Genomic DNA, 22582 nt, shown 5'->3' with positions numbered 1-22582 from the left:
TGTAAAGATATCAAAGCATGTATATGATAAACATTATGTATTGTGACGTAACTTTTATTTTGTTAACATAGCCTTAAGACTTTTAAGTAATACATCAGTGTATAACGTACAAATAAAAGGACGAATCAAAAAACGATGTTACTAAACCGTAGAAGTTAATTTCCTCGTTTATGCATATAAATATCCACATTTTCTAGTTTATCAATCAGATTTAATTTTGATTCGATACAAGAAATAACAATGGTAAGATGTAATCTAAATTAATTCAAAAAGATATACTTATGTCTGAAAATATAAAATGTTTGGACACTCCAAAAGATATTTTAAGTTTAAGTTAATGTTTGCTGTGAACGAAAATATGAAAAGAAACAAAAATTATCTAATTAGATAAACAATTCTTTGTTAGGGAAATATTCAGAATACATTACTCTATTCTAAATTTTCCTATATATCAAAGTCTACGAATGGCAAATATAACAGGAACTACTTATATGTAGGTAACATTTGTGGACACCTTTTAAAATACGGAAAGTTTTTCTTCTTTTTGAAAAAGATTGCATTGAAGTTAAAAAAAAAATTAGCTGAAGGACGCCTCCGGGTGCGGGAATTTCTCGCTACATTGAAGACCTGTTGGTGACCTTCTGCTGTTGTGTTTTTTTTATTTTGGTCGGGTTGTTGTCTCTTTGACACATTCCCCATTTCCATTCTCAATTTTATATGAAAAAAAAACTTTTGCAAGGTAAATGTTTCGGAAATATTTCTTCATTTTAAAGAAATCTTTGAATCGAACAAATGTTTTCAATTATCATCATCAACTTTTATTACGAGAGACATATATGCATGAATTTAACCTTTAATTGTTTACTTTTATAAAATTTGACTAGGATGGTGAGTGTCATTGGCACTCATAACTCATCTGCTTATATCAATGTATATTTGTCTACACGATTTAATAACAATATTTTCGTATAATAACATCTTATATCAGTACCGTTGTGCAAATTTTTAGACTGATATTATTTGTTCCTTGTCTGCATACTATCGTCTATTCTAGACGATCCGGTACATAGTAAATTTGCTGGTTAATCCTTTTTATAGACTTCTATATATAATTATATATATAAATCCTCCTGTCTTAGCTTTTCGGCGACCAGCAAGTCTAAAAGACTTATTTGTAAAAGCTGCCGTCTCCTCTAATAAAAGCTGTTCAACTACAGGATGGTGCAAGTCGTGTGGTAACAAACGATGTCTGACTTGCCAACAAATAGTGAATACTCAAACATTTACTTGCCACTCCACTGGGTCTGTGTACACAATATTTTGTAATGTAACTTGCAAAACCCAGAATGTTGTATACATTCTTCAGTGTCGATGTGGCATGCAGTATGTTGGCGAGACAGAACAGCCATTCAACAAACGCATGAATGGTCATCGTAGCGACTACACATGCAAGCCCGACCTTCCCGTAAGTCGTCATTTAAGATCACATGGGCATGCCCAAGCTGATCTTAAAAAACTCACCATCACTATCATAGATCACAACGAGGATTGGTCAAAGGCCGACAGACTTGCTCGGGAAAGTTTTTGGATAAGAAAGCTGAGGACAGGTTCCCCAGAGGGCATTAATGAAAAAACATAGAAGAGTCACTCATTTTTCCTACCATCACTAATTTCCTGTCATCACTTGTGGCCAGTTACTACGGCTTCCGTACTGGACCCTTACACTTTCAGGAATTTTTGAATTATATAAGTTTTGATTACAGTTGGCAAGGATGTGTATAAGTACGCAGCCACGTTCTATTACCTAACCTTAGTAAACATTTATTACTCAATTTTCTTATCATCAAATTACTATATTTTTTAGATGTTTAAATACGCAGTCTCTGATACAACTGCCCTACCGTTGTCATATTTTAAATATCATACCAGTTTAGATCGGTCAGGACTGTTTATTGGGACTGTATTTCCACGCAGTTGTTTAACATCTCAACTGTCAACACCTTTGGGAATTTAGAGTTGTGCCAGTTCACATCGTAAATAACTTTTTTTATTTTTGGCATATTTTTGTAGTCTTTGCGGTGTGTTTGAAAATTTTAAAATTGTTCCAGCGTTCGCTTAAATTGTATAAATCAAGATTTTGATAGAGTCTTAATTTGAATTGACATGATTCATTTTTCATCGTGCAATTACCGAAGAAGGATATCTGTTATCCGAAATATCTAACATATTGTTCGTTTTATTGTGTTTTTGGTGATGTTGTATTCTTTTAGACTTGTTATATATAATTATATATATATATATGTCTCTGTTTTTACTATTTAGCTTTTTGTGGTTCGTTTATTTGGACACGATGTCTTCTCGTTCTATTGAAGAGTATTAAAATATATAAACAATATAAATAGTAATGCATTTTAATCTTTATATAAGTGTATCACTGTAACTACAGCTTTTCATTAAATGAATAAATAAAAGATAGCCTGAAGACATTTATTTGAAAAAATATGTATGTATGTTGTATCAGGTTCCACTTCAACTTTATATATTCAACTTATAGTGGTTCGTTTATTTGAGCATGATGACTTTTCATTCATTTGAAAATATTAAAGCCTATCTTGTTTAAATATATAAAACTATTAGTAGTAATGCTTGATAATCTTTACGCATATAATTCCACTTATCATTAAATAGATAAAACTAAAGATAGCTGTACGACATTTATTTAAAACATGTATTTATATTCTCTCAGGTTCCACTTCAACTGTATATTGCTGTCATAGCTGTGACGCTTGCCACTGCTCTCCCTGATCCACATAAGGGTAATAAATGGCAACTCTGTCAGAAATACGACTTGTTGTATAAACAATGTCTCCCACCACAGGAATGGATTTGTGATAAGAGTCAGATCCCAGAAACCTACGTTAGATATAACATGTAAGTACTCTTATCATACAAAATGTTATTAATAAGTAAACTCAAAATAAATGCCATGATTGTGCAATAATTAAAAATACAATGGCAGCACTTCTGAGATAAGGTTGGTGATATGTTACAACAAAACGTGCAAAAAGTTAGGATCAAAGATTAGAGTTAACACACATGCTTCACTTAATGCAAATACAAATTTAAAAAATAACATTCGCTAGCTCTGATATTTCATAATTTTGTATATATATCATAACATTCATTGTGTACGAATATGAAAATAAGTAGATTAGTCAAATTATGCTTCCATTGTATACTAAATGAATCATCATACCGCTTCATACCAAGTAAATCATCGTATCTCTACATACAGCTAAAGCTTATTGCACAATCTTGAAATTAAAGATGTGATTGACTATTTGATGAGATATAAATATAACTCTCTCTCTCTTACAGCCGCCAAGCAATGAAAGACTCAGATATAAAATTTGTGAGTTACTTAAAACACAGCAAAGAATGCAACGGTGTCTCAAACCATATATTCTCTAAACAAAATGCAGTAGATGATTTCAGAGGAACTGGGTAAATAAATTTTATAAATAGAAAATTTCAAGAAAGCACTGACGACTCTATAATGTTATCTTCAGAAATGTCTTAAGACGGAACGGTCAGAGTGCTTGTTTTGCTTTGTTTCATTCTTAATGTATAGCATTAAATGAGTTGTTTTTGAAAGATGAACTCTTTTTCAATTTGAAGCTGAAACAAATCTTTTGCATTAACACATTTCAATGTTTTCTATCTGGTTGGTTTTTAGAATGAAATAAATACTCACAATCAGAAAATAGAGTTCATATTATTTTATATTTTATTTTTTTAAGAAAATTGCAGAAATAATGATGATAGTTTTAATATTGAACACATTTAATGCTTGGTTTTAAATGAATTATTATACAATCAATACTTACTAAATTTTTTTTTTTTTAGAAAGAACGAATAGTACGGCATTATAAGCTCATTGAGAAGTTTATACTTTATTATTGATATATAAAAAAGAAGATGTGGTATGATCACCAATGAGACAACTGTCCACAAGAGACCAAAATGACACATACATTAATAACTATATGTCACCGTACGGCCTTCAACAATGAACAGCCCATATCGCATAGTCAGCTATAAAAGACTATTTACCTTATAATTTATGTTTGTTTTTCTACCTTGCTATATATTGATAATGAGCATTTTAATTTTGATTTAGATCAAAGCAAATGATAGACATATATCGTAAGACACTTTTCTCTGATCAAATAATGTGTTTCTTCTAATAATTCCACTTTATATCTTCTTTTCTATAATCTGTAATTATTGTTATTATTAAATCAATTTACTGTGGATTCATTTATTTTCGTGGGTACTAATTTTCGTGGTTTGAGGAAAATTGACATATTCGTAGATATTTCATTTTGTGGTTTTGGCAAAGTCTACACTCATTCCTTTAGAAAAAATTGTTTTTCGTTGGACATTTGAATTCGTGGTTTTCCTGTTCCCACGAAAATTGGTATCCAACGAATATTAATGAATCCACAGTACTTTTAAAAAAAAAAACAATCACTTCGTTCAACTGTTTGTAGTACTACTAGTATTATTTCACAGTAATTCAAACTTAACCATCTGTTAATATGTCTTAAAATATTCTTCTATTCCGTGATGGAATCTATATCAAAATAAGGTCACATTGTCACAAAATGATTAAGATAAATATTTCTATGTTTTTATTTCAGAGTGGCAAAGATCCATAAGTTTCCTATGTGCAGAGAAGTGCGCACACCTGTGACCCATATTTATAGATCCATTAACCAAATAATGACTGGTAAAAAAATAGGCAATGAAATTTGTGAGGTCGTTTTAACCGAACAAGGATTCCAAACTATAAATAAAGTGGAGTGTATAGGGTGAGTTCATATTTAGTCTCATACAAATCATTCAATTATAAAAAATGAAATCTATGATTAACTAACAAAATAGAAGAAAAGTTTGCTTTGTTTGGAGTTTGGCTGCTGTCTTTCAAAATTATAAGCCACTAAATAAGGAATAGAGAATAAGTAAACAAGTACCATTTAGTACCATTTGGTATTTTGATCATTTGGTATTTGTATCATTTGGTATTTGTATAATTTGGTATTTGTATCTGTTGGGTGTAACATGCATCTCATTTAATATATTCCTAGAAAAATATAAATCATGTTCATTAAGACGTTCATTTGTTGACTTTAATGTATTCTTACTTTTAATTTTACAGCCATAAGAGAACAACAAAATGCAGATTTCATTATGCACCACAAAAAGATTATTACTGCCGACCAACCAATTACGTCACCAGAACCATGGCAGTGTTATGCCCCAGTGATAATGGAAGAATAACTCTTCATGCCGAGAAGCTCCCAACAGCATGTAGTTGTGTAAAGGTTGGATGTGACGATACATTCCCTCTCTAACATATTCTCTAAAATGAAAGAACAGTATCGAGTCATTTACAAGGGCATGTGCAATTTATTTCATCCTCGTCATGTATGTGTATTGTTTTATCGTTTATGTCTATTTACAAACAACAACAGAAATACTGAATAAAATATATATTTAAGATTTTTGTTACTTGTGCTTATATTTTACCTTTTACGCACTTATGGAGCACGATCTGCATACCCTTTATGCTATCCTCAGTTTTATTAGGACTTGTGATGCTGATTCTCTTTGTTTGTCTTTTCGTGGTATTTTTTATGCTTTGCCATGACAATTGCAGTCCTTGATCTGAATCAGGACGTTCTATTATATAAGGAGGCTCTGCTAGAAATGTTAAGAACAGTTATATGACAAATCATTCCGAAGGTCCTAAAGGAATAGAGGGTATACAACGGGCTTAGATGATATAGTTTGATATGCATTTCGCTATGGTGAAAAGAAAGGGTTTGGTTTAGAATTATGTGCAGATTAATTGATATTTCAACTAACAAGGCAATAAGGTTTATAATTATGTAAGTTTAATTGGAGTACTTAATTTAGTAAAATATACCGTAGGTAAAATAATTAAAGAAACATGCACCTAACCGTGTTACATTTCTAAGCGATTCTTGTTGAGGAAATAACAACATGTGATTTGTGTAATTGCAATGCTAAATTTTCTCAATGGCACAAAATAGTGTAAAAAGTGGAAGGAATGTTTCTTACGTGTATAATTTTAAAAGATCTCCTTAGCGCAGCAAATTTATTTACCTTATTAACTTTTTCATACAGTTTTGATCTCAATATATTACCACGCCTATGTCCTTCTCTTTTATGCTTATACTTACGTCTTATGAAGAAGAATATGTGTAATAAAATTAACGGTACCAATTTTCTTGCACCAGATGCGCATTTCGACAATACATGTCTCTTCTGTGATGTTTGTGGCCAAATATTTGAAATCCAAAGCTTATATAAAATATGAAGAGCTATAATCCAAAAGGTCGTAATGTCTCATGATCTCTTTCAATATTTTAGTGTCATTACCAAATGTGTAAGCATCTTATTTAAAAATTCCTGGTAGGTAATTAAAGTAACAAAATAAATAAAGTGGAGACTAAAACTGAGTATTGATGTTTTCCTGTAGTAAATAAAGGACACAGTAGTATACCACTGTTTGAAAGTAATAAATCTATCTAGAGAAAACAAATCCCGATTATAAACTAAAACTAAGGAAACACATCAACTATAAGAGGAAAACAACGAAACAACAGAAACACTGAAGTGCAACAAAAAAAAAACGACAATGCAACATACATTGAAACGAACTGTAAGATAACAACTGCCATGTTCTTAGCTTGGTACAGTTCAGTTTAAAAATACACATGGTGGGTTGAACCTGGTTTTGTGGCTAGCCAAACCTCGCGCTTTATGACAATGTAAAATATACCGCTAAAATAACAACATTGCATGCATGACAGCACTACAGTAGAAATAAATCAGGAATACTCAGGACACAGAAATACATAAATGAATAATATAATAGTACATTTCGACATGGTAACTACAAAATAACAAGAAATACTTAAAATAATTCCGGAGAACACAAAACAGCAAAATAGAATTACAAACTGTGCGTCACACGAATGTATCATCGCCACAAAATTTGTTAACTTCTAATAAAAATTGGATGTAAATCGAGATTAGGTTTTTAATTATGTTATTTACAATTACAAGAATATTAATATTAATATAGAATTGTGTAAGTAATAGTACAGTAAATTGTAGTATCGAACCAAACTATTTTTTAAAGATTCTTGTTCAACACAGTTTGACCTCCATAATAATGTGTCAGATTTTTCCTATTCTATTTCATTCTCTCATAAACCTCCAATGAAGTTTGAAACCTCAATTAATAAGACATCACTGAATTTAATTGGGTATAAAATATGTTTTATTGATGTTTTGGGACACGGTATTGGAGGTCAAGATGTGTTGTACAAGAATCTATAAATTATTTTTGGATGCTATGAATAACACAGAAACTGAGTTCATTCAGGTGTGGACATCACAATATAGTAACTAATAACGTACATAACAATTTATTATGTAATAATTATATCATAACGAAATATCACAATTTGAAAGATTAGTCTCTCTTCTTTCTTAGGGGTCGATGCCACTGCTGGTGGACGTTTCGTCCCCGAGGGTATCACCAGCCCAGTAGTCAGCACTTCGGTGTTGACATGAATATCAATCATATGGTAATTTTTTATAAATTTTCTGTTTACAAAACATTGAATTTTTCGAAAAACTAAGAATTTTCTTACCCCAGGAGTAGATTACCTTAGCCGTATTTGGCACAACTTTTTGGAATTTTGGATCCTCAATGCTCTTCAACTTTGTATTTATTTGGCTTTTTAACTATTTTGATCTGAGCGTCACTGATGAGTCTTATGTAGACGAAACGCGCGTCTGGCGTATAAAATTATAATCCTGGTACTTTTGATAACTATTTAGGGTACCTCATTAATAACATTCAAAGAAGGATAAAATGAATTACATCAGTTTAAAGTTGTCTGATTGGGATTTAAAACAAATTGTATTGTGCTACCTCATGAGTATAATGGTATCTTAAACAACTAGACGGTATTTTCTAAAAAGCTTTCATTTAGACTGTGTAAATGGAATTTAACAGGTATTCTTCATCTCAAATAGCGTTTTCTGTCCATTTTTCTATACTCTAAGATGTTTTAAAGCAGATTATCGGGATTCCTCATCTTATTTTCTTAGCGATTAAACAGCTTATACTTTATTTTCTGATCATATTGCTTCTTTTTGATTTATCTGTGATTAGGTTGGGTTTTTTGGGGTTTTTTTTCAATTCAGGTTTTTCTTGTTACATGTACGTACATGTATCTGCATTCAAGATCATACAGAATTGTAAAAAATCGTCCATCTTTTTTTTTTCGTTTTGGTAGTGAGTGCCAAATTATGTTGCTTTATTCTTAATAAATATATTAATGATATAAACATCCCCTTTTTTATTTGCCTTTGTGGTCAGTATTTTTTATATACATTTTACATTTTATCGTTTCGGTATGTATATATATTTTCACATTGCTTTGCTACTGTTCGCATCATGATAAATTATTGCCTGCTTTATCTCATTCATTTCAGTTTGTACCAAATAATTATGATTTAATAGTTTTCCGTTATTTCACTTTCATGTATTTCTTCTGTATCTGTGGTTTCTGTTTCCTTTCTGATGCCATTCTCTTTCGCTAGTGGTCTCGTCTGGGTGTTTTGGATTTTTTAGGGTTTTTTTTCTGCTGTACTAGCAATCATATTTGAAACTTCATTTTTTATATTCTTCTTATCCTATCATCATCTGTATATACAGTTGTATTTTGTTACTTTTTCGTTTAAGATCACTCCAATTCTGGATTTTTCACATTATTTATCTATTGATCATTTTATGTTGCTGATTCTTTGTTAATATAGGTCCCTTCACTTTTCCGTAATTGTCATATCAGTAACTATGTACTCCTCTCTAATTTGTATACAGTGGGCGCATAATCACATTGTGTCAGAGTTGCTTAAAATTGATGTAAAATTGGTACTTAAATCTGGAGCATTTCAAAACTGTAGCGTCTCGTATTTACGTCAGGAGGTTGATGGATTTTGACTAGATATTATTTCGAAGGTATTTTTTTTGTAAAAACAGGGTTTCACTTTCCTTCTATTATGCCTCTAATTATATTTTTTTATACATTCAGTCTTCCCTACTGTACTATGCTCTTTCAACTAAAATATAGATGTGTGATAGGACTTCTTCATATTTACAATTATCGCTATCTATATTTGTAGATTCCTAGGATTCCAAAATATTACTCTCAATTTCGATTTCTTTATAGATGGTTTACACATCTTTTCTTTCTGCATAACTTTCTACCTATATTTTTAGTTGTTAGCGCTTCCATTAAAGATCATTAAAAATTGCATTTATATATAGTAGACATATTTGACTTCCTATCAATTCTCAACGGTAGGTCGGACGACATCACTGAACAACAAGTGCATATCTATTTTGTTACGGTATCTACGAAATTGTAATGATTGTTTTAGATGTGACGTAAATGTGTTTGATAGAAGAGTTGTAATCCAACAGACCAAGTTTTACTTGACATATAATTTAATACATATAAATATGTCACAATGTTAACCTTGTTTTTTTTATTTTTGGAACAAAGGTACAAATGTGTTGTGACAATTTGTTACATTATAAAAAAAGATTAATGTTAGAACGTAAAGCGAAAGGTACTCAACTTGTTTACGGTGATGAATTATTCATTTATACAATAACAAATTTGAAATGTACGTCAAAATAATACAGGAAAAATGTTGGTTCAGCAAAGAGTGAAGAGAAAAGATTATGAATAGTCCAAGATGTTAAATGAGACATTTAAAAAATGGCTTAGATTTGCAAAACTCTCGAAAAGTTTTCATTCTAGAATGAATACCTTTCTGTTCAAATTCGTGTATTGAATATGTACCATGTTAGCATGCACTTATGGTGCAAAGCTAATTTATTATAACGCATCACCTAATAGGTCGACATTCTTGGGGTTATTTAGTTCTGTATATTTACAAACTTGAATATACGTTACAATTCAAAAAACAAGTCTTACAATATACATTCGTCAGCGTTAATGTGAGAGAAAAAAAATGGTTATCATATCAGAGCTTCTTTTTTTATTTATTATTTACATTTTCCATATTTTTTTTTTATCTTGAATGTATTTTACAGCATTTGTATATCTCATCAAAAAGTCACAAGTTTGATTACAAAAATAATATGGATTATATAAGACTACGACATTATTTTTTAAAACATTTTATTATTAAATATTGGTACCAACAAATAGTTAAACAAAAACCTTTAACATGTATTATATAATCACAGATAACTTAAAATGAAAGTCAGATTGATGTGTCTAGTAAAACGAATCACTCTTCATCGATGTTACCAACCAAAAGAAGCAAAAAGATTGTCCAATTTTGATTGCTGTGAAACCTTTTTCTGTCTACATTGAAATTTGCTGGCAGCACAGTGTTGTGGTAAATCAATATCCATTTTTCTACATTGTGGTACAATATTCGGACAATACACAGCTATTTTACGTCTGATGATATCTTCTGGTACACATTGGAACGAGTTATCCATACCATCAACCAGTGGATATTTGGTTCTAAAATGAAATAGAAATATAATTATTGTCTGGAAGTGAATATTGTATATAAATGCATTGTTGCGAAGAACTCTGTTATACATCAGATTTCTAGACATAGAGATTATTTATACTAAAAAAAATTTTTTTTTTTTAGATTTGCAAGAAAGGTTTTAGCTAACACATTAAATTTAAAATTTCTGAATATTTTAGCATATCAATTTTTATTGCATCATATTTATACCTTTGCCTGTCATGTATAGTAATGTCGTTGTATTAAAACTTATTTGCTTTAATCATTGGTATTTCCTTACTTATTTTGTAAATTAAATTGAGAATGGAAATGGGGAATATATGAAAGAGACAACAACACAATCAAAGAGCAAAAAAAGCCAAAGGCCACCAATGGGTCTTCAATGCAACAAAACAAACCAGCACCCGGAGACTGCATCTGCTTGCCCCTAAACAAAAATGTGTCATTCATAGTACACTTACCCGCATTGCATATAATAAACAATTTGCTGCCATGGTCTCATAACGTTACACATGGTTGTCCTTCCTGGTTCGTACTCATACCAAACTGTTGTAAGGTTAGTGTAAGAGCTGGGACATATACTGCCACATTCTACAATCTGTGGTCCACTGGGATTTCCAATATCAAGGGGGCAGATACTAAAAAGACAAAAAGTTATCAATTTATCATTCATGTATGAGATGTATAAATGTAGCATTGCTAAAAAGGGTACTACAGTTATCTATTAATTCATTGTTGTTTTTTTACTGACTCAAACTATTTTTTGTGAACATTTATATATAGTTTTTCGACGCTATCTATTGCTTTTTTCAAGATTTAACACTAAAGGGTATGCTGAAAATCTGGATGCAGAATATTAATTTGTCATTTGGTTTACCACTCTATGAAAATTATTATGTTTTAAAAAAATCTGACAGTATGCAAAATTGAATAGGTATATACTTACTGAGGGTCATCATAAGGAACAGCTGGTTGGTATATTCTACTGGCATCTTGTAAATATATCTGGATTTCTGGATCATCTATTATAGCCTGTTCTATAGCAATACTGAATAAAGAGAAAAAGGGCATTTATTCACTGTGCTATATAACAAAAAGACAAGATAATATTCCGAGCTTATATAAGAAAAAAATAGTTTTGTTTCGTTCAATTATTGTGCTTATGTGTTTGAAGTGTATTCGGCATATAAGCATAATACATCTCTTACTTTTCTTAAAATTACGACCGTTTGATAATAATAGTGCAATTTGAATAGACAATATCCAACTGCAACGATTTAGAGATTTTTGCGTAGAATTTTGAATTCGTGCATTTTACAATATAAACAACTTTTTAAAAATGTATACTTACTGATTATATTCTAACGGATCATGACATATCTTTCCCATGTCCGGCCATCTGTTTTCTATCGGATCAACAACACATTTCTTTCCAAATATTCCAAACACACATGGTAATACAGCAAGGAAAAATAGACTATGTTTCATCTAAAAACAATAATGAACACATTATTTATATATGAAACGTTGATTTGACGGCAATCTGAAGCCGTGGGTTAGAAATTTAAAGGGCTTATTTTGCTTAACTATATTGTGCAATATTTAACCTGATTTGATAAAGCAATTTTGCATTAAATCCCTAGTTGAAGCGATAAAGTAAAACGTATAAATCTCTTTTTTGAAACTCTTTATAATGTTTGGCCTTTGTCGAAAATGAAGTAGAATAGAATAGTTTACCTTATTTCTTGTGTCTCTTCTAGGTTCTGCTTACCACCAGTATCTTGTTTCTATATATACACAAATCTAGGCGACAAGGATATATACATACTGACCAATCGCTGACCAGTATGTTATAGTTTGACCTAAGGACCTACGTCAGTATGGCCATTGTCCGTGATGTACGTAAGCTAATTCATCATCATTGTCAAATGAAAGACACCATTTGTCAACCTTTATGCTATATAAAGACTACACTTGACCATTTATATCAAAACGTCTTAAATTTGCTTAAAGTGACCACTGCTAAAAATGGTAAGTCAATGAAATTCGTTATATTTGAATTCATTTATTTCAAAGATTGTTTTCCATTAAAATATCAAATCTTACAAAGTTTTGAATAATTGATAAATAATAAATCCCTCTGTTTAGGTAGAACTGTTACATTTATTATTTCAAAAACGCTTTTTGTGCTAATTCTTCAAAAGTGCTTTTGTTTTTTATTATTATCATTTCTTAATTCAAACCTTATACCGTACATGTATTTCACAAATTTTACTGTTTAAACCGCAATAGGATCAATTGGCATACAAATCTAAAATGTCTTTCTGAAAAAGTCAGCATAAAAAATAATCATTATATTTTTTTTAGTTAAAACTACTACTGACTTGTGCCATCATTGCCTATGTGTCGGGCGTACCCATGGATGTATGTACTAACTACAAGTATTTGTATGACCAGTGTCTGCCACACAGGAGCTGGATCTGTGATAAACCAGCTGGTTATTCACCACTAGATATGTAAGTAGTTCCTCTGAGTTTTTCTTTTTTCTTTTCATACACACGAAGATATGCACCATAGAATAGACTTACAAAAAAATAAGTTTTCAACTTACATATTTTTTTATTTTTTTATATATTTGTTCTTTTGCTATATTATGTATTCTATATCGTGTATTTCTATGGTATAATAATATTTCAAAGACACGCAAACACGTTTTAAATTTTAAACATACGTTAGTAATTTTTACATTTTAAAGACACCGCAGTAAGTTTTACATTTTTAATAAAGACACGCAAGTAAGTTTTACAGTTTAAAAAAACGCAGTAAGTTTTACATTTTAACGACACGCAAGTAAGTATTACAGCTTAAAGACACGCAAGTAAGTTTTACATTTTAAAGACACGCAAGTAAGTTTTACATTTTAAAGACACCGCAGTAAGTTTCACATTTTAAAGTCACCGCCTTAAGTTTTACATTTTAACGACACGCAAGTAAGTTTTACAGTTTAAAGACACGCAAGTAAGTTTTACATTTTAAAGACACGCAAATAAGTTTTACATTTTAAAGACACCGCCGTAAGTTTCACATTTTAAAGACACGTCATTATTTTTTCTATTTTAAAGACACGACAGTAATTTTTACATTTTTAAGACACCGCGGTAATTTTTTACATTTTACTGAGAAATCAATCATCTTCAAATAAAAAGCAATGCATTTTTTTTTTAATTTATAATTAAAACTGAAGACAGTATTTTAATCATAATGCTTTTAATCATATATTGATATAAATCATAATTATTGTTGTATTCAATTTAATTGTTTTCTTTTTTTTTCTCTGTGTAATAGGCGTGGATTGAGACAGAAATTGTCCCAGAGTGACGGATCATTTATCCACTATATAAAGTCATGCAGTGAGTGTTTAGGAGATCCTGCTCCATATGGGTAATTATCATTTCAACTTTTTTAAAGATATTTTTGATTTATTTACTTCATTTTTTTTTTAATTTTACATAGTCAACAAAGTTAAATACAAACTACATAATATGCATCGTACAGTAATAAAATAAGACAAAAAGGCATCCAAAGTTTACTTAAGAGGCACTGTATCTACATTTTCTTTTCTAAAATACATCTTGTGGAACTATGCAAAACGGCGATTATTTTTATTCTCAGATTGTTAAGGGAGTTTGTAGGTGGTCTGCTCCATGACCTTATCGAATATACCTCAATTTTACAGTTGCAATCCAAATTTCGCACATCATCAATTAATCAATATGTTGAACGATAATTAAATTAATTTCCTATCTTTATTTTTGATAAATTTACGCGGATATGTATTTTAAAATAGATATATATATATATATACATCTCGTCTAAACATCAACCCAACAATGTTAGATCTGTAAATTTGCTTTCGCAAATTTTTTGTTCTTCCCTGGCAGGGATTCGAACCCATGCTACTGTGATATCTAGACACCAAATCGCCTGCACTGCAGTCGTCCCGCTAGACCACACGACCACCTAGGCTTCACAAAAATAAAGCTTTTGGTGGCCGTGTGTGCATAGTTCCACAAGATGTATTTCCTCGTCAGTTTTAATCTAGCGGCGTACTACAGTACATGATATATAAGGCATGGAGATGTTATTGTTACAGATCAGCTCAATTATCTATAGTAAATGATCCTACAAACTAATGCAAGATACAGTCACAGAAAATAATTATATTTATAAGTACGTCTGAGTCAGTGACAACTCTACAACAGATGTATCCATATATATATATATATACAACTCGTCTAAACATCAACCCAACAATGTTAGATCTGTAAATTTGCTTTCGCAAATTTTTGGTTCTTCCCTCGCCTGACTCAGACGTACTTATATATATATATATATATATATATATTATCGCTAAATAGTAGTTTTCAAAGTCAGTTGGCAATAAATACATTGTTTCAATGTAAATATATATTTATATTTCAGGGAAAAAATAGATTACGTAAAGAAACCAGTTTGTCGTGAAGTTAAGGTACCGATTGCATATATAAACAAAACAGTATATCATGAGCTGACTGGATTACCGGAAGGCTTTGAGGTATGCCAGGTTATTCTCAATGGCCCTGATAGAAATGTACAGAAAATATACAGGACGGACTGTTACAACGGGTAAGATAATAAACTGTATTTCATCATTTGATATATAAACTACATAATATTTATCTAACGTGAAGCGTGAGGCGTGAAAAGCAACTAAGCCATACTAGTCGTATTTGATTGCTGATATAAAATATCCCCATCTGAACTTCACCGGACAATTTGATTGCAAAGTTATCCAGGCAAATATACGCTGATTGGTTCTAAACTAACGTCCAGTGGTCATTCAAATACTTACAAAAATATTCAATACCAAAACTTATAATATCTTTGCTAAGTTTCCATAATTCTGTTTAGTCCGGAGTTATAATGGTATTTCGTTGTCTCTCTGTTCTGACTGACCTGTCGGCTTCATACCTAGAGATCATTAACAGATCTACTTTACAAGTTACCAAATTATTTAGAATGTTGGTTTGACGGGCTGTTTACTTATTCGGGTTTCATCCTTGTCCTAATTAGAAAAGTAATGTCACTCTTATTTCTGTAATACATCTGCTTTCATTAACGCTTGAAAGTACAAATTGTGTAATATATTTCAAGCTAGCCAAACAACTTACAGGTGTTAGTGTATGGGTCTATAATCTTTTGACAATTTTCCCTTCTGTTATTCAAGATTTCACGTTACTGGAATTGTTTAAATTGTGTATTTATAGGCATTTTATTTTTATTTTGAGAATTAGCTAAAGTATTTTAATCTTTTGTTGGTTAAAAATTAAGTGTTGTTTTTTTTTAAATGTTCGCAATGCAATTTATGATACTTGGTGGCGACATGTCTATCGGGCGTTCTGGGTTTTTTTTTTTTTTTTAATTATTATTATATTTTTTTTTATTATTATTATTTATAATTGTGTAGTTCTTGTGTATATATTCCTATGAACATCCAAGTTAAATGATACATAAGTCAACAACAAAAAACAAAAAAACAGTCCTGAAAATTTGGCATTAATTTAAAATATAAGATTTTTATTATAACGATATAGCAAACGATACATGAACAAACCGAGTATTTAACGGTTTTGTTTTTATTATTTTTTAATTGAAAGTTAACGTTTAATTTTTTTCAGAGATGAGAGAAAACAGAACAACTACTGTAGATTCGACTATGGGGTGTTTAAGCAATATTTTTGTAGACCAACAAATTTTGTGTACAGAACCATGCTTATTGACTGCCCATTAACTGGATTGCAGTATTACAAAGAAAAAGTATCAACAGCTTGTAGTTGTGTTAAAGTCAAATGTTTAACAGGAGAAGTTGCTGGTCCCTTTAACAATCGTGGTATCAGACAGGGACCCGTACACGTCCAAGAAATAAGACCAAAACAAATAGTAAGAAAAAGTCCAGGCTTGTTTTGAAAATCAGAAGACAATATAACTGACTGTGATATTTATGTTTTACAAAGTTTCGCTATGTGCTTTTTCATTTTGTTATGTTATTGTTAAGGTATTGGTTCATAAATAAATTTGTATTAAAACTATTAAAGTCATTTAATCTTTGAAGTGCTAAGTTAAATATACATATGATAATTTTTATCACCATAAAAAAAACACTAATGATAATTAATGACATCTGTACAGGACGACAGTGACATCCCATAACTCACACGTCTATATCAGTGTTTTAACAGACTTCGAGTGTGTTACGGACAGTCATTTCTTTAATAGTTCACTGACATGGAATACTCCTAATATGGAAGAAAAATAAGTTTTCAAGAAAGCAATCAAAAAATCTTACAATTAAAAAATTCGCACAATACCGAGGCAAAAATAATTTAGACGAAAGAAAACTAAGTTAACGGCGAACCTTGCATACACAGGCAAAATTTGCTCACGTGAATTTCACATGAATCTCACATGAAATTCACGTGAAAAATTTCATGTGAGATTCACCTCAAACGACATTATACATGATACTCACGTGAAACTTTCTTTTCCAAAAAAAATATTGGTATTTTTCATGATTTTACTTAAATTTAAAAATTTAGATGTTGTTTGGAATACCTTATTTTAAAAATTCATTTGAATTTCACGTGAACAAATTTCATGTAATTTTCATGTGAAGTTCATGTGAATTTCACATGAGATTCATGTGATACATGTACTCACATAAACTGATTTCACGCGAGTTTCACGTATAAGCTCGTTTGAGGTGAAATTCACGTGAGATTCACATGAATTTGAATTCATGTGAAATTGATGTAAATGAAAATTGTCTGTGTAGATCACTCAATATTAAACAACACGAACCCATTAAATGCGATTGTGAAAGAAAGGAACACACGATTTGTAAGCAATTCATGTGTAAAACCTTATTTTTCTACTTGCGTAAAAATTACGTTTAACGTATAACCGATGCACGTAATCCTATATTGAGTCAAATCGAACAAATTCTTGTTTTAGTCTCATGTTGTAGTATACTCATTTTATATACTAGCGTCTGATAAGTTGTATTTAATCGACAGACTCGTGATATATACTTATAAAAAAGAAGATGTGGTATGATTGCCAATGAGACAACTATCCACAAAAGACCAAAATGACACAAACATTAACAACTATAGGTCACCGTACGGTATCAACAATGAGCAAAGCCCATACCGCATAGTCAGCTATAAAAGGCCCCGATAAGACAATGTAAATCAATTCAAACGAGAAAACTAACGGCCTTATTTAGGTAAAAAAATGAACAAAAAACAGATATGCAACACATAAACAAAGGGCAACCTTAGTCTAGATAAGTTAATAAAAATCCACCTATTTGTCAAATAACCGATGTACATAAAAGCCACTTCTAAATGTTACTGTAAGATGTTTTAAATGTATTTTCCAACCGTTTGAGGGCTCAGTATAGCCAGTCAAGGTCGTTAGAAACTTCCATGTGTTGGTGTATTTACAATGCAAACAGTATTCAAAACAAATTGACAGAAGTACATTTACTTGTATTTTATCTTTTTCTTTATACATTTGATTGATTAGTTATGTTACTATTCTTTCGATCACAGTTACCTAGTATATTACATGTTGTTCTTATCAAGTATTTAACAACACGTTATCAATGTTTCAGTGACTAAAATAATCCACACTAGTTCATTTACATCGCGTCTTTTTTACTGTGGGGATTTAGAAATATCCTGTATCGTATTCTTTTTCTTTGTAGCCATTTTCAACTAGTTTTTATAGTATATCGCTCATACATTGTGTTGTTTCACACTGTTTCAGGGTAGGGGAGGGTTGGGTGCCCGTAAACACGTATAACCCCTCATTTTTATATCTCAAATCATAAGACTGTAATTCAGTGGTTTTAGTTTGTTGCTGTATATTATATTTGTTGTTTAAGTTCGTACTGTGACCTATAGTTGTAAACTTCTATATCATTTTGATCTCATTGTCAATCATACTACATCTTTTTATCCTTATATCACAAGTCGAAATGATTGTCAAATTGTCTATGCCATTTCATGAAATAGAACACGACGAAACACAACCATCATACGCAAAGTACAACATAGAAAATATATAGATAAACTGAACATCAAGAAACCAACAAAAAACCGGAGGTGGTTTCCGGTGTTACAGAAACGTTGGCAGATCCTGCTACTCATGTTGCATTGGTAAATGTTAGGAAATACCGACCACATTTTAGAAACATACAATAAAAAAAATCTACAGAACACTAATTACCTAGTCGTTGTTATTTATAACCAATAATAGAAGTACAAATTTTAAATCTATTTTTTATTCAATATTATTGTTGTTGTTTGTAAGTAGACATAAACATTAAAGACAATACACATAAATGATGAGGATGAAATATATTGCACATGCCCTTGTTAGTGACTTAATACTGTTCCTTCACTAATGGAGAAGTTTTTTGAGGGGGAATGTATCGTCACATCCAACCTTTACACAACTACAGGCTGTTGGGATCTTCTCAACGTGGTAGGTTAATATTCCATTGTCGCTGGGGCATAAAATAACCATGGTTCTTGTGACGTAATTGGTTGGTCGGCAGTAATAATCTTTTTGTGGTGCATAGTGAAATCTACATTTTGTTGTTCTCTTATGACTGTAAAATAAATAATAACAAAATAAGCAAAATAACTTCATGTGAAGCAGGAGCTATAATTCGCTTGGAATTGGAATGAATAAAACCAGAAGTAGGGTACACCCTAATGAGACAAAAAACAAATAACAATGAGAAGCGAAAAACCGTTACTTTATACGTTAAGTGAAATGTCGAAAATATAAGATAGTACATTATTAAGCTCCAACCATTTCCATCCGACTCGTATAAATAAAGTACAATAGACAAACAGTTCGTACAGACTAACATGATACAGGCACACCATGTTAGGGAATTAAAACAGTTTTGCGTGTGAACACTTGTAATTCAAAAATATAAAGATGATAAACAAATTATTTCTATCGTAAGAGTTTTGTTTTGGCTGGTTACATTGTATTTCAGAAATGTTTAGCGGTTTTTAGTCTTATTTTCTTATGAATAAAATCTGGTGTGGTTTATACTCCGTTAGACAGCAACCAATCACACATGCAACCAAAGCACAAACATTTCTTATATTCTAAACCTGATTGTTGGATCATAGTCCTACTTTTGTATAACAGAATGATATAGTTGCGTCTAAGAACTTCACTTACCCTAAACACTCCACTTTATAAACAATTTGGGCTCTGTCGCTTAAAACAACTTCACAAATTTCAGAGCCTGTTTTGACATCAGTTATTGCGTTATAGAATGGTCTATAAACATGGGTAACAAGCGTCTTCACTTCTCTGCACATAGGAAATTTATGGACTCTAGCCACATTCGCTCTGTAAAAAACATATTAAAATATTGTGACAATTTGATATAAATCTAATGTAGATGTTTCAATAATTGAGATGTAAGTGTTGATAGGTTTTAACAGATGGTGAAATTTGTTTTTTAATATCATATTAAACAAGAAAGAAGATTAAAGAGTTGTCTGCTCTTTGGTTGGGTTGTGATCTATTTGACTTATTCCCCATCTTCATTCTCAATTTAATCAGAGAGCATGTCGCCTTGTCTTTTGTTTGCTTTGATCGTTATCAACAACACAACACATACACATAACTATAAATTTATCATTGAAATTATCATGTAATACGTTTTACCCCACAATCTTCACTGTTTATATCTCTTAAATATTTGACCCTTTAAGTATTGACAGTTTTATTTAAACCAAATAGTTTTAAATTGATATACAACTAATTTAAAATTCAAACGATCATCCATATTTCTTAAAATTTCCCAGAAAAATATCTAAACTTAATTTGTGATGTGTTAGTATTTATTTCGTACCAACCAACCAGCCTGCAAACAATACATTTTGTTGATAGGTTGATTATTTGTTTAGGTAATTCATAACACTAAACGGTGATAGCTCTGTACAAAAACACATATGCACTCTGACCGGTCCGTTTGAAGATAACATTATAAAGTCGTCAGTGCTTACTTGACCGTTAGGAAAGCAAATTCTCTATTTTAAATTTATTTACCCAGCTCCTCTGATATCCTCCATTTTATCTTGTTTAGAGAATACGTGTTTTGAGACACCATTGCATTCTCTGCTGTGTTTTAAGAAATTCACAAAACCTCTATCTGAGAGATCCATTGCTTTACGGCTGTAAGAGAGAGAAAGATGAATGTAAATTAAATGTTTACAAATACACATGCATTTATTATATCTCATGAATTAGTATGGTGCAATCACATTTGAAATTCTTTGACTTTTTCTATGATTTTTTATTGTATAAAGCGGTAAGATTATCTATGTGGTGTAAAACGGGAATATAATTTGACACATCTACAAAATATTCTGCATTAAAAAATATGAAATATAAAAGCTAGCGATTGTAACTTTAATTGATACTTGTTTGAGTCTTAATTTAAGCAATTTTGTGAATTCTGATCCTTGACCTTCATTTTTTGTCTTTTTTGTTGTTACAGCTCACTGACGTTTTAATGGTCTTTGAATTGACCTCGACGATTGCATCGAGAAAAACCGATCCGACATAAATAATCGAAATGTAATTGGAGTACTTATCAAAATTATCAAAAATACCCTACATGTATCTCCGAACACTAAATATTTTGTGAAATCAATCCTTTGTTATTTTCTCAGAAGTGCTGCCATTATATTTATAATTATCGCAATAGTATTGTATTTTGATAAGAGTATACTTACATGTTGAATGAAACGTAGGTCTCTGGAATCTGACTCTTATCACAAATCCAGTCCGATGGTGGTAGACATTGTTTATACAACAAGTCGTATTTCTGACAGAGCTGCCATTTATTATCCTTTTTTGGACCAGGGAGAGCAGAAGAAAGCGTTACAGCTATGACAGCAATATAAAGTTGAAGTGGAACCTGAGAGCAATAAAATACATTTTACTAAATGGTTACCTTCAGCCATCTTTTTATTTATCTATGCAACAATAATAAGTGTAGGTCACAGGAATAAAATGCTTTGAAAATCAAAATGCATTAATTTTTAAATTGCTTATATATTCTAACATTTTTTTTTGTATCTTCATAAAAATGATAAGACATCGTGTTTCAAATTAACGAACCACAATTAATGAAAAAGTGAAAACAAATAAATATAATAATATATAAATGTGTAGTTCTTGTAAATTCAACTTAAATTTCTTATATTTATTAAGATTATTTAAGAATAAATGAATTTCTTCAAAATTTTCATTTGCAAAAGTTTTGTTTTCAAAATTATTTTTCTTTCATAACGATCTTTGCATTATGTGCATTACATAGAGAAGAAGATACACGTAGGACATCTTAAGAGATGATCATACGTTTTCTCTAAATATATAAGTATTGTTTTTGTAAAACAAAATTTGATTTAAATTAAAGCTTACCATTATAATTTCTTTTATCAAGTCAAAATTAAATCTGATTTCTAAACTAGAAAATTTTGATATTTATATATGCATAAACGAGGAAATTAACTACTACCGATTTGTAACAACGATTTTGATTCGTTCTTTTATTTGTACGTTATACAGTGATGTATTACTCCTAAGTGTTAAGGCCATGTTAAATAACAAAAGTTACGTCACAAAAACGATTATTTGTTCAATGCCTTGACATCATGCAGAGTACATATAGTTTATTTTTACATTATAATATGCAAAAACAAAAAACAATATAATAAATACAAAGTACTTAATTAATTTCAGAACTGGAAAA

General features: G+C 30.6%; 4 protein-coding genes across 4 annotated transcripts; 2 read left to right on the top strand and 2 right to left on the bottom strand.

Annotated features, from left to right (window-relative positions):
- The first annotated feature begins 168 nt into the window (after positions 1-168).
- LOC134686379 (uncharacterized) lies at positions 169-5565 on the top strand. The gene is made up of 5 exons (XM_063546048.1): positions 169-243; positions 2747-2931; positions 3379-3504; positions 4704-4874; positions 5222-5565. Exons 1-5 carry the CDS (start codon positions 241-243, stop codon positions 5415-5417), a joined length of 681 nt encoding a protein of 226 aa, XP_063402118.1. The 5' UTR covers positions 169-240; the 3' UTR covers positions 5418-5565.
- A 4072-nt stretch (positions 5566-9637) lies between these two features.
- LOC134688213 (uncharacterized) lies at positions 9638-12521 on the bottom strand. The gene is made up of 5 exons (XM_063548693.1): positions 12424-12521; positions 12038-12174; positions 11633-11734; positions 11148-11324; positions 9638-10673 (listed from the first exon to the last, which is right to left on the bottom strand). Exons 2-5 carry the CDS (start codon positions 12172-12174, stop codon positions 10448-10450), a joined length of 642 nt encoding a protein of 213 aa, XP_063404763.1. The 5' UTR covers positions 12424-12521; the 3' UTR covers positions 9638-10447.
- A 62-nt stretch (positions 12522-12583) lies between these two features.
- Positions 12584-16811, top strand: LOC134688212 (uncharacterized). The gene is made up of 5 exons (XM_063548691.1): positions 12584-12717; positions 13054-13202; positions 14032-14127; positions 15169-15351; positions 16404-16811. Exons 1-5 carry the CDS (start codon positions 12715-12717, stop codon positions 16690-16692), a joined length of 720 nt encoding a protein of 239 aa, XP_063404761.1. The 5' UTR covers positions 12584-12714; the 3' UTR covers positions 16693-16811.
- A 2243-nt stretch (positions 16812-19054) lies between these two features.
- LOC134686378 (uncharacterized) lies at positions 19055-22334 on the bottom strand. The gene is made up of 5 exons (XM_063546046.1): positions 22252-22334; positions 21561-21745; positions 20872-20997; positions 19993-20166; positions 19055-19402 (listed from the first exon to the last, which is right to left on the bottom strand). Exons 1-5 carry the CDS (start codon positions 22252-22254, stop codon positions 19192-19194), a joined length of 699 nt encoding a protein of 232 aa, XP_063402116.1. The 5' UTR covers positions 22255-22334; the 3' UTR covers positions 19055-19191.
- Between the last annotated feature and the right edge of the window lie 248 nt (positions 22335-22582).

Source organism: Mytilus trossulus, chromosome 10 (assembly GCF_036588685.1).
Source record: "Mytilus trossulus isolate FHL-02 chromosome 10, PNRI_Mtr1.1.1.hap1, whole genome shotgun sequence".
Taxonomy (NCBI): domain Eukaryota; kingdom Metazoa; phylum Mollusca; class Bivalvia; order Mytilida; family Mytilidae; genus Mytilus; species Mytilus trossulus.
Note: the sequence above shows the minus strand (reverse complement) of the source record. Positions and strands in the feature narration are given on the sequence as shown.